The following is a 12,921-nucleotide window of genomic DNA, read 5'->3' on the forward strand; positions in this document are numbered from 1 at the left end:
CGTGAGTGTGCGGCGCATTTTCTTCTTCGTGGTCTGATATGCTTGAATGCTATTACGAGTTCACCTTACTCGGTAAACGGAACGAAGGTTATTCTAATCTGTAATACCCGGCTCTGCTAACTAGATCAAGAAGTCTTGATGAGGCGTAGAGAATGTATTCTACAAGCACCCAGAAAATACCAGGTTACTGAGCACACAAATCAAGCTTATTTATACAATGATAGAAACTCCCTTGGGAGAGCCAAAAAATTGCGTAATAAAAAATCCGTCAACCAATGACAGTAAAGGATTTCTTAGTGGGAACTGTAAGCTGTAGGTCAACCAAGCGTCTCTTGGCGTGAAAACATAAAATTCAGATTTTCAGAATAAAATTGCAAAATTAGGACCTTTTCCAAGTGAGTTCTGCGGATCGAACGTCCTCAACATGCTAGGAATACAGCGTCGAGCTTGGATACAATGGATTTCGCCTATTCGGAGCACGGTCAAGTTGTATCTGCTCATTTCTGTAGCTATTTCATTAGTCCTCTTGGTATCCCACATTGTGCGGACATTGCATGTTCGTATATTAATTGTTGCTGTGGTTGTTAGAAAGGTTATCAGCCTCGTTTCTTCGAAGAATCTTGGCTTTCACCACGAGGTGTCTTAGTTCTTCTGAATGAAGATCTTTCAACTTATTTTGGTAGAGTTCAAATGTTTTAAATTGTTTATTTTGGTTAGCTTTGTTTTAGTAATGTCCAACCCTCCTCCATTACCCGGTCTTTGGACCAACAGTAACCCTAGAAGTGCTACAGGTGGAGCTTAATATTAATTATGTATGTATTATTTAACTCTTATTCAAAATTACCTTCAAACTACATCTCTATCTGCTCAATATCAATATTTAATTAAAATCAGCAAACAGACAGTAGAATGTGATAAATCTTCAACTCTAATACAGAGTATACTTATTCTTTATCTCACTTGAAAGTGTTATTTTTATATTACTTTAAAACTAAAGTATCCGAATCACGTTCTCAATCACTTCAGTAATAATCTGGTATGGAGTTCACATTTAGTGTTTTTTATAATCGACTAAGCTGGATATGTGTTTACTGTTTCTTTTTTAATACAGATAATTAAATTAACTGTTATCCTCATACTTGCTAATTTTGATAAACTTTTTTTCGTACGTTTACTGTCATCTCACTTTTTTATTTGTATACGTGATTTTCAATTTCTGGAATTCATGAAAGGTGTACATATATATTTCTTTCAATGATAATCAAACATACTGTTCTCTTCTTTTCATGATAAAACACTTTACAAAGGGTTTTAACTTTCCTCATTGCTTATGTTTGGCACTGCAGTTGACCAGTCTCTGTTGTCATATGTATATCTCGATCGGATTGTCTTGATATAAACTTTTGTCACTAGTTTTAGTAATATTTATCTTTTGGCTAGAATTGAAATCTGATACACGTGTTTTGTCCTATGTTGGGCTCGTCAGATGGATACACCTGCATGTAGTTGGTGTTGATGTTCATACTGAAAACTGAACTTCATCGCCTTAAACGCCAATGCTTTATCCATTGAGCTAATGTGTGCAGATACCCACCAACGTTAGTAAGTGTTAGTAAGTGAAAGTACAAATTTATATATACTGTTAAAATTGTTTAGAATTTGTCTTATTCCGCATGAAAAAAGCAAATAAAAATGGTGTTATTTTAAATCTTAATGATGTCATATTGTGTATTTGTATGCATACAGAGTACCGTGAATATGCCCAATTATGATACTGCCACTGTTCAATTGGCATCTGGAGAAAATCCAGTGTATTTAGATGGTGGTGGACTCACGGGATCTAGAAATGCGCCCATACCTTCTGATAATAATCAAATGATTTCTGTCAATACATCAAATTCACTGGCTTTTCTAAGTGGTACTACTAACCCACCACTACCATCAACAACAGGACGTGATCCTGCTCAAACAAGGACACATCCGATTCGTTCTGTTTCTGAGGTTTGTTTTTTACTTGTTTGCTTAACCAGATGTTTTATTGTTTCTCCAAAAAACATCAAATGAGATCATTAAAATCTATTTTTCCAAATTTCACATCTATCAATCTTAACCCCCTTCACAATACTTCACATTTGTAGCAATAAACTTGTCCCGTTTTTGTGGAATATCCTCATTACTCAGGCTGTTTGATTGGCTTGTTTCATGTTATGTAGTGTAAATTGGATCGGTGTCGGGCTCGTAGAATGATTTTTCAGTACTTTACTGATTTTGATATGATATCATCAACTTTGGCAGAAATGTCGCACATTGTTTTATCACACTCAAATATTTTTATTTCGAATAACGTGCACAGACTTTTATAACTTTAGTGAACTCATTGAATCAAAAATCACCTAGTCAGTGAATCAGGAGGCAAAAATAATTTAAGACCTGACATATTCAGTGTTTTTGCTGACAGAGAAAGACTATGGTAATCCATATATTTAAACAACTTCATTGATTCAGTTTGGATGTTCATTAGAGAGTGTAATAATGTTTCATCTTCCATAAAGTTCATTTTCTTCAGTGCTTGATATATCACCAATTGGATTGCTAAAAGTCCTAAAAACATGGAGCAGATGTTCTATTTTCTCTGGAATACTCAATGTAAGTAGTTCATACGTGGTTGAATTCGAAATCTCCCAATTCTGGCAGTTGAATTTCAATCGAAAAATACGTTCTATGAATAAGAGACTTTCTGTACAAAATGAAATAAGTCGTAAAGTAATATTAACTCTTCGGTCTACCGACCAGTTCTTTTGTCTTAAATTCAGCAATAAATGTCATCCTAATCATTTTTCCTTAGGAACTTTTCACATACTAGTGATAAATTGTTTCATTTTTTTAATGTGTGCTTTCGTGAGGATTAATAAACATCTAGCAGAAATTAATCATCAGTGCTTAAAATTTTATATTATATATTACACTTACTTTGCTCTATCAGTTAGTGTCTGCTTTCTTTTCATTTATTATGAATAATATTGTTTTACATTTTAGACTGTTAGTTTAAAACGTACTACATCCGAGGCTAGTTTAACTTCTCATCTTACATCAATCGATATTGTAGATCCGCATAATAATAATGGTAATACTGCTGGCGCCGATTTATTAGACGATGAAATGAAAGCTGATATTCAATTAATTATTCGTAAAGAAATGTCAAGACCACAATATAAAAAAGATTTCTTTTATATTGGTCCAGTTCGTCAAGTTGTTGACTCATCAGCGTTATCATCAAAACAATTACCAATCAGTCATAAATTTAGTATTAATTTACCGATATTACCAGCGACAGCTGTAGATAATCGTCCGAATCGTTCATCAACTACAGCATTTCGTTTACCGTCAACGGTTATACATCCGGATGTTAAACAACAACCAGAGGTGTGTTTATCTATTTATGTCGTATATTTTATTAAATATATTTTCATTGGATTTGTGATATAGGTAGTAATAAGTGACTATATGATACTAATGTATGACCACAGAAATTTCTAAATATATTCATTTTGTATTTGTTGTATGTTGAAGTGCATAATTTCTAATCATTATTTATTGACAAAATATTTGTACAAACAAAAAACTATTTAATAATTGAGTTCATGAGTCAATTAAAGTTATTTGTTAATTGACAAATTAGTTAATAAGAACGTTTATCAATTATATTCTCTGTGATGGTGTATCGTTTGTTTTGTTAAGACCAATGTCTATTTTTGTAGTTTAAATCACGAACCGATTTTAGTTGATCCGTTTCTGCAAACCAGGAAGCACTGGACAGTTGTTTCGTCTTCGTATGAGACTCCTCGGTAGTGTACATTCACGACTGCATCACAGGGACTATGGTCCAGGACTCTCAGTTTGGCGCGCTTATGCTTATTCTCTTCAAAGGTGTGGATGTCAAACTTCAGTCAGTCTATGATATTTCGCAACGATGTTACATTTGCTATATTGTTTGCTTATCAAATGTCAACTGATTGTAAAATCTCTCTCTGTGTGTGTGTGAATAAACACACTACAGCAGGTTGTCACTGTCTAATTTAGGAACCATTGTACAATAGTGTTATCTAACATACAGTGGTTGAACATCCTATTAAAAACAGCCAATATATGTGTGATTGGATCAAACATCAATATACATAGTATTCATTACATCACTATAAATATGATTATATTGATTGTGACTGTGAATTTTATGGTCTGAATGTTCAGTACATTTAAATGCTAAATTAATCTATCTCATGAAAGACAAATATATGAAGTAAAGCGAAACATTCGCTCAAACGCCTTCCCACTTTCTCTTATATTGACTGGTCAAACGCACTCCTAATCAGTGACCAGTGAATATATATATATATATATATATATATATATATATATATATATATATATATATATATATATATATATATATAATTTATTATTCGTATATATTGGAATGCAGACAGTTATAGTTTCACTTAATCTATGCTTTCGACATTTTTCTAAAATAAAAAAAATAAAAGGTAACTACAATCATGTTTTAATAAGATAAAAAGTTGACACAAATAATCCATGTATTATTGATGAATATTGAATTCACATATCATTTATTCATTGGTAATATGCACACGTTGAATTATAGATTTTTGTATTATAATTAAGAAAAAATTTGATGTAGTTGTCTAGTAGTCAAAAGTCATTTAATTTCCTATCCCTTACGGTAAATCTTCACTACCGGGTTAGTATATGCTCTTAACGATTTGCAAATATGACTACATATGTTAAGGGATAGCTACTTGAGACCGATCATATATTGCCAAGATATGATGTACTAATTTCAGGGTCGGGCCTTTTTTGAACCTTTTGTTGTGGGTGAGTATCATCGTTGTAAATGTTTTTCGTTTTGGGGAAAAACTCTTCTAGCATTATATCCTAGTGCAGTTGATAGTACACTTTTGCCTTTTAGTTTTATCATTTTCTAACCCATTTTTTTGCAGGACCCATTCAAATAAGCTCGATATGCGAACCCCAACATTACACAAAAGTATTAGTTATTGTTTACAGGCCATCCACATCTTATTTAGGTCTTTAAATGGGATACAATATCGCTAACCCCTTTAAACGTAGTACACATTGATCCAAACGAATTGGTAGATATTTTGTTGTTTAATTATTTTTCTATTATTCAGAAAAAGTATACACCTTGTAGATTAGGTATTTCTACTATTCTACTCTATTCAACGCATAGCTGATTGGTCAAGCAAATAAAAAGAAACTTATGGTATTTTTAAAATAATAATAATGATACTACCACACCGTTACGGTAAATGCTTTAACTTCAGATAACGTTATCAAAACTACTATTATATTATGTCTATTGGATAAAGGGACAAGGTAATATATGGGAAAATGGAACACAACCGACAGAAATCAAAACAGCTAGAGAAAAAAAGCATTGAAAGCCTTATTCATATTATAAATGTCAATTAATGATATGTGATAGTTTAGAATTAGAATTTGGAATGCAATATTACTTATGTCCACAACAAATAAGTGTTACTTCATCAACTAATTCATATTTAATGATATCACTTTCGAATTACCAAGCAAAAGTTTTATCCATTTTATAAATGAAAACAAAAAATTCTTTAGTTCTCTCTCCAACACGTTTATACCGTTCAATACTGTTATCAAGTGGCTTGAATTCATTTCTTGCTTGTATTTACGAGTTTCATTTGATTACTTTATCCCATAGGACATTTAGAAAGTGACCTAATTCTGTCACTTTAGTGATGAATGAAATCGAAGATTTACTAAGATAAAACAACTGTTTAGTACTTTCTGAATTATTACACTGTCAATTGATGTCAGATTTTTACTAGCTATAATTAAACATTCATAACATTATTATCTGTATATATCGTAAAACTGAATAATGCTCGTCGTAAGATGTATATATGTGGAGTATTAACTGATAAGCGACTGAACTAACGCTTAAATGTAGTTCATAGTCTGTTGTTTTACTTTATTTTATCCAGATACATAAAAAAAATATGATCGTTCTGCATAGCATATAATCACTATGATAACAATAACTTCTAATTTCTTCTTTTCTTTTTCTTTTTAGCATTGTAGTCAGACAAATTTAAGTATTGCTAATTCAAGTAATTTGTTTACTAATCAATTTATACCACCAGCTCCATGCCCATCTATTCCGCTAAACAATCAACAATCTATTGTACATAATGTTCCTTTGAGTGGCCTACCTCAACTCTCTATTCCATTGGTAAGTGTATAAATGCTCAAATATGATGTTGTGGAGCCATTGATTAAGGCGTTCGGCTTTTCACCCCCTAAATTGCAGATTTGAACCCCGGTCTGCTTACATCATTTTGTGCAACCGACTGGTATCACTACTCCTTAAATTTATTGTGTGTCGAAACAAATGCATGAATCTGAACATGGTGACAAGTATAGTGAGCCAATCAGAAGTAACCAAATGAGGTCACTTGACGACAACCGGAAATGACCTAGAGGATAACTACATTTTATGTCGAAGTTACTGATAATTTTAAATTGTTCACTTCAAGTTGAGCACACTTTTAATGTTAGAACTGAAATGATCTAAATATACACGTTTCGCTTTCGGAGTATTTAATCAACTATTAACACATATACATATTCATTAATATCAGTTTATATTTTCTCTGTTTTACAAACTCCAATTAGGGTAGCAACATAAATCAGCATGGAGCAAATATAAATTCAGATAGAATTGATTCTATAGGATACGTAAATAATACAGAGAATTTAGAAAGTTCTGCAGCTCCTGTATCTAATCAACTTGGTCTTAGTCAAAAAATTGACTATGATGGAAGCACAATAACCAATGCTGGTTTACAACGTCAACAACTACAAGAAGAACTCATAGATTACGGAGTGGATATTGGTGATGATGGTGATGTTGGTGTTGTTGAATTAGGATTAGACGATATTGATATTGAAGAAGAGGATGATAATCGTGATACAATTCTGATTAATGATGACGAGGAAGCTGTCTATACACGTTGTCCAAAATGTTTTGATAATTGTATCAGATTATTTGGTAGTGCACTATTCTGTTGTTCGACATATAGTCCAATTGGTATATTTATGCAAGATTTATTATCACCGAAATTGTTGTCCAATATTACATTCTTATTTTTTCTTTTCTCAAGTATGATGGCTATGCTTGGTAAGTGATAAAATTGGACTAATCAGTTTTATTTGAGTTTAGATATATTTATTTGTTTGAACACATAAATATTAATAAGAAGGTGCTCCGAATACATATGCGCCACACAAGTCACTTGATTTGTGTGTGGGCTGTGATAATGCCGGGGCGTTTAGACCGAAGCAGGTGGTTTTCTTAGAGGGCTGCACCCGGAGCCTTCGACCTACAGGTCTGATCCGCAAGGCAGTGGAGCGACGTCAGAATATGCAGTCCCATGGTAGCCAGTGGTCATAGATTGGTTCATATGCCATTTGTCCCCTCAGGATCCTGGAGCTCAAGTATACCTTTGGTTTGCAATTAGGGTTTTCCAACTCCCCTAGATGGATCCTCCATATCCACCGATCCGGTTAAAGCGTCGAACATTCGCTTTCCGTTCTCTCGATTTCGTAATTAACACCTCTGCCTCAATAATGCACTGAGTAGGACTTCCCTGGCAGTGGCTGTATATGAGAGCATCTCGAGAGGGAGAACTGACTCTCCTCACCCTCGGCCGTACCAGGGCATTTGAGGACTCTACAATAATTCATAAAAGTCTCTTTCTGTACATGAGATTTCCCTATAGTTAACCTTAACAATCCAAATACAAATAGAAACCATCACTCTTGGATTTTGTATCAAACATGTTATCTATATAGGATCACGTTACCATCCAATGCTGTTCACGTTTGCCACTTGAATTAGTTTGCCAGTAAATTGAACCTGACGATGACATTAGTTCATTTTGTGTTGTTTGTTTGTATCTTCCCATTAATATTAAGCACTGTAATTCATCAGTGTTATTTGCATATGTGCATATTGCCTCGATATTACCTTAAGTCACAAGCAGGTACATCCAACTGACGAGTCCCAAATTGAATGAAACGCGCGTCCTTGATTCCACTGCTAGCCGCCATCCATCTTTGCTTACAATAACATTAATCTTTTATAGCTCAGTGTGAATGTTTGCATATATTTCCTAAAAGATGGTGTTCCACGTAGTGTTTTGGCTCCATGAAAGAGCTAAGCCAGTTGTCAATATAAATTGAAATGTAGTGATTTTCTCCACTTTGATTGATCTGAGAGTGGATAATTTAGAATAGTTGATCATTTTCCATTGTTATGATTGATTCAATTCTAGCAATCCAATATAGGATTTACTTTCATTAAGGAGTTCGGTGCAAATAAAAATAATGTTTGCTTCACTGTAATTGTTCCACCGATATATTTAGTTTACTATTTATTTCTAAATGGTCGATCCAATGGTCAAATGTTAACTTGTTAACCATGTTTTTTTATATATAAGTCTTTTATACCCATAGAAGTAATATTCACATTGATCGGTTCAAATGTCCAATTCCAGCTATGTCCTTAGTTGACACAGTTAATTTTTATAAATATAATTGTTAATTTCCTTTTCAGTCAGCAGAGTTTTCATGATTCACATAGAATTTGTTTTTCTAATTTCAATATAATTATGAATTAATTATATTATCTTTAAGTGTCATTGAATAATTTCCTATTTTTGTAAGCAACTAGTAGTTTGTCATTTTCAAGGCTTTAGTAAAGTAGGCTGACTCTTATATTTATTGTGTTTTGTGTATCGTAATAGTATTTTTGGTTTCATATTACCTAGGCAAGTAAGTGTACGGGATCATTCAGTGAAAAAGTTTGAGCATAACTTCTCTTATGGATATACTTAATACATCTCTAATGATGTATACTACTAGCTAAAGAGAAACCTAATTCCCGACCTTCCTACTAATTGAAGTCAAGATTGGACTAGAGTTACATTGTAATTGAAGGCCTAAAGTTTACAACAAATCAGATACAGTGAGCTACAGTTCTATAGAGAATTTTAAGTTATTTATTCGAAGTTGTTAGTTTCTTAAGAATCACTGTTTACATATTCGGTCGTTGCACAACACTGCTATGTTATTTCAAATTCACGTTTTTATTATTAGATTGATCACTAGCAATACTTCTTAAAAGTCTTGCCATTGAAACACACGTGATCGTTTCAAATAAATAAATAACAATTGAAATGAGTTAGAACTGCATTTTTATTGTTGTAACTTCGATACAGATCAGATCTTCAACGTCTTGAGGACTCAAATTTCGTTGAATCAATTTCAAAAATCCATAGAAAATCCGTAAAATGAATTCCAGATCATATTGACAATTTTATCAGGCACACCATAATATCAAAGAAGATTTCATAAGCTTCTCTTATTCACGCTGTCAAACACCTCATGGACAAGGAATGTGCTGTATAGCTATGAGTTCCATTCAATTGATTGCTCAACAACAATCCATAATGTCGCTATTCAGTCTGTGCGTGACCGATCCTTACGGAATCCAGCCTGTTTATTTCGAAGACGAGCGTCTACTGAATCTTTCATCCGGTTCAGCAACACTCTGTTGTAAAGTCTTCCTTGTACTGATAGTAGTGTGATGCCTCCGTAGTTTACACATTTGCTCAGGTTTCCTTTCTTTGGTATCTTGACGAGGTATCTTTGTTTCCGGTCTATTGGGACTTGTTCCTCCTCCCAAATCTTCCCGAATAGAATGTGGATCATGTTTGCAGTTGCTTGTATGTATGACTTGAGTGCTTCGGCTGGTAATATTATCAGGTGCTGCTGCTTACCCTTTTCTTGGTTTATTTGAGTACCTCCTACTTGCGATCCGAGAAATCATCATCTGGTCACTAGTGAACAAATAATCAAAAGGTTTATGTTAGATCTCTCAACTTTATTTTTATTTACTTATAAAAAATACTGGATTATTTTACATTCAAAAGTCGTCGTTCATATTCTCTGAGTAATCATTAAGTTGACCTATATAACATTCCTTACTCTCTTCAGGATGAATTATCCTAAGTTCAATGTACTCCTCTATATGAAAATTAATTTTCGTAGTTATTTTGCATTTTCTTTTTTTGTAAAGGGTTTTTGTTCTTTTTGGTTTTTTAATCCTCCCATGGAAATAATTTCAGAGAATAATATGCAAGCTTACTTACAGTCGAATAGTTACACATACGTTTGTGATTGTACATCGCCTAATATTTGATTAATATTCTTACCAAACTAGACATTACACCATGTTTCAGGATACATGAGATGCCAAGTGTGATCAGGTTATTGTGAAAACGTTTACTGTTCACGTAACCATGGTTACCTACCACCACCTATACAGCTGACCGCTAGTATGTAAGTATGCACAATTTGTAGCGATTGTAATATTCAAAGTTTTGGACATTATAGCCCTCTTCCTACTCCTCTTCTGTTCAATTTGCTTTATTATTTATGCATAGAGAAATTAGCTGGAACTGACCAAAGATCATATTAATAATCGAAATATTTATTTGTTGTTACTTGAACTCGTTTTTTGGTTTTTTTCCCATTCAGGATTGGTTGTCCCTTTTTTAATGTTACCTGATCTATTAGCGGAAGTGAATTGGAAACTTGAAGATTCTGGTTTTATCATTTCGTCAATTGGTGCAGGAAATACATTTGGACGTTTATTTGCCAGTAAGTACTTTTCTTTCAATTCAACTATTCTATGTACTGAACGTTTATTATTATTATTATTTATTATCAATCCGATTTCTTGTTAAGTTTTTCACCATCACATCTGCAGATAAGAAAATCAATAAGTTCCACCTATCTGTTTTTCAATATAACCACAAAACTAATTAACTGACTCAGTTACAGTTTGGATAAGATATACTGTCTCATTTTCAACAGATAAAATTTTTAGCGTAAGCATTTAAAAGGTGAAAATGTGTAGGTTTTTGGGTTGTATAGCAGTCGCAACCATCAATGTATGGTATATTTGTGCCAGGAATCAATCAACAGTTAGTCATTTAATCGTTTATATTCCTTAAGGTCAAGTGTGGTAGTCTTCATAGCACAGTGATAACTTCAATTTCTAGAGAATGAGTTATTGTGAATGTTATACTTTAGTTAGTTGGATATGCATTAACATTATGCTGATGAAGAATGATTAAGTAAGTACAAGCTTTTGCGGTTCATACTGAATATTTTGTTCGACTGTATTTTCGAAAAATTATTTCTAATGTCACAGTTGTTTTATTCGAATCAATCAGAGTCGACATTTAACATACATATTTATCATTTATTATTCTACAGTGTTCTGTGATATATATATATATATCACTTTATTTAACACTTATCAAGCTTTTAGTCGAAGTAATTCGGGTCAGGATTCGAACTCGCTGACTCGTATTAAGAGCCCCGAAAATTTCCTCGAACTAGCCTTCGAAAGCCGGAAGAAATCGGAATGCACTTCGTCCAATCCATGCGTAATGGTATCGTCTGGATAAACAACGGATTATGTGTGGCTAACACGATAATTACTTTTTTTTCTCCAGTTTAGTATTTCCAGACACTTTTCAGAATATGAAGACCATACATAAACCCATGAATAGTCTTGCTTTCTGTACATAAGCTAACCTCAGAAGTAGAGCTTCCGTTTGGGGTTCAAATTAGTGGAATTCTTGAGATTTCGTAAACGGTTAGAAATCTCTTATCAATAATTCTAGTACCAGGAATATCAGACCTAATGACTACTAGTTGAATGTTTCAAATGCTTAACCCAATGCTCCCACAACTGAAACATGCATGTGATTTTTTTTTGTTCTGAATATCAATACTATTTATGTGTTGAATAGTTTGCCGAACTTATGGACTGTTTCCTCTTTTTCATTTTTTCATCTATTGTTCTTTTCTCTCCCACTTTTATACGTAGCCTTCTACATTGAAAAAGGTAAGCAAATTATATTAAAATAACAGATTTTTGCACATGGTAGGAAAAATTTATCAATAAATTAAATAGATCTAGTTTTTTATATCCTTTTTCATGAATAGAATATTCTTTGTGTGTGTGTGTTTATTTGTGTTTTAATCATCCCATTCTTTAGTCAGTTATTATTTTCAAGTATACCAATTACTAGTTTCTACATGTTTCACACTGTTGGTTGACATTGAGAGAGAGAGAGAGCTTTCCTCAAGTTCTTTTGTGAATTGTTGTGGCTCCGGTTGCAGTTTAAAGATAATTGAAATGAATTGAATACCATCGATGATATTGTTTGATGATCTCCGTGTAACATGAATTACCTGAAATCAGAATTGTCAATCAAACAATACCTTACTCAAAGTATTTGTTTTATTCAATAGTTTATTATTCTCCATAAAAAAACACGTATATCTAAAGCTTAGATATTTAAACACATACCTTTTTCAGTGATTGGTTTGAATATCTAAACACTGAATTAATTAATTTAAGAAGTGAAGGCATTAGAATTGCTTCACAATCACTGTCAGTTTATTTTTATGTATTTGCATTCTGATTGGCTGTGTTTGTGTTAATTGATCCCTGACTATGTGTTTGATTATTCTTTTCCATTATAAATCGGGTTCTATGTGTTTTAGCACTAGGAGCCATAAGCAAAAATTAATTGGGGAAAACACTGTACAATGTTACCTCCAATTATGAAAATGATTTTTTTTACGTATATGAGTTGTCGTAGATCCTGAATTTATGAATATTTCCAGAGCAGACACTATTATTAATAATGACCGTAGATTAAAATCAGAATAAAAAACATTTCACGATCATACTGACTTTTAGAT

At 32.9% G+C, this 12,921-nt stretch overlaps 1 protein-coding gene across 2 annotated transcripts in view; it reads left to right on the forward strand.

Moving 5' to 3' along the window:
• Positions 1–1,193: 1,193 nt before the first annotated feature.
• Positions 1,194–12,921, forward strand: part of MS3_00009587 (uncharacterized protein) — a 28,560-nt gene continuing 16,832 nt past the window's right edge. The window contains exons 1-6 of one of the 2 annotated variants that reach the window (XM_051217971.1): positions 1,194–2,001; positions 3,037–3,423; positions 6,146–6,304; positions 6,748–7,252; positions 10,675–10,797; positions 12,038–12,055. In XM_051217971.1, coding sequence (XP_051064407.1) covers positions 1,714–2,001; positions 3,037–3,423; positions 6,146–6,304; positions 6,748–7,252; positions 10,675–10,797; positions 12,038–12,055 — 1,480 coding nt within the window. In that variant the 5' untranslated portion in view covers positions 1,194–1,713. Of the gene's footprint in view, positions 2,002–3,036; positions 4,375–6,145; positions 6,305–6,747; positions 7,253–10,674; positions 10,798–12,037; positions 12,056–12,921 lie in introns of those variants that run through there. The other variant, XM_051217972.1, reaches the window with a different exon arrangement.

Source organism: Schistosoma haematobium, chromosome 7 (genome assembly GCF_000699445.3).
Source record: "Schistosoma haematobium chromosome 7, whole genome shotgun sequence".
Taxonomy (NCBI): Eukaryota; Metazoa; Platyhelminthes; class Trematoda; order Strigeidida; family Schistosomatidae; genus Schistosoma; species Schistosoma haematobium.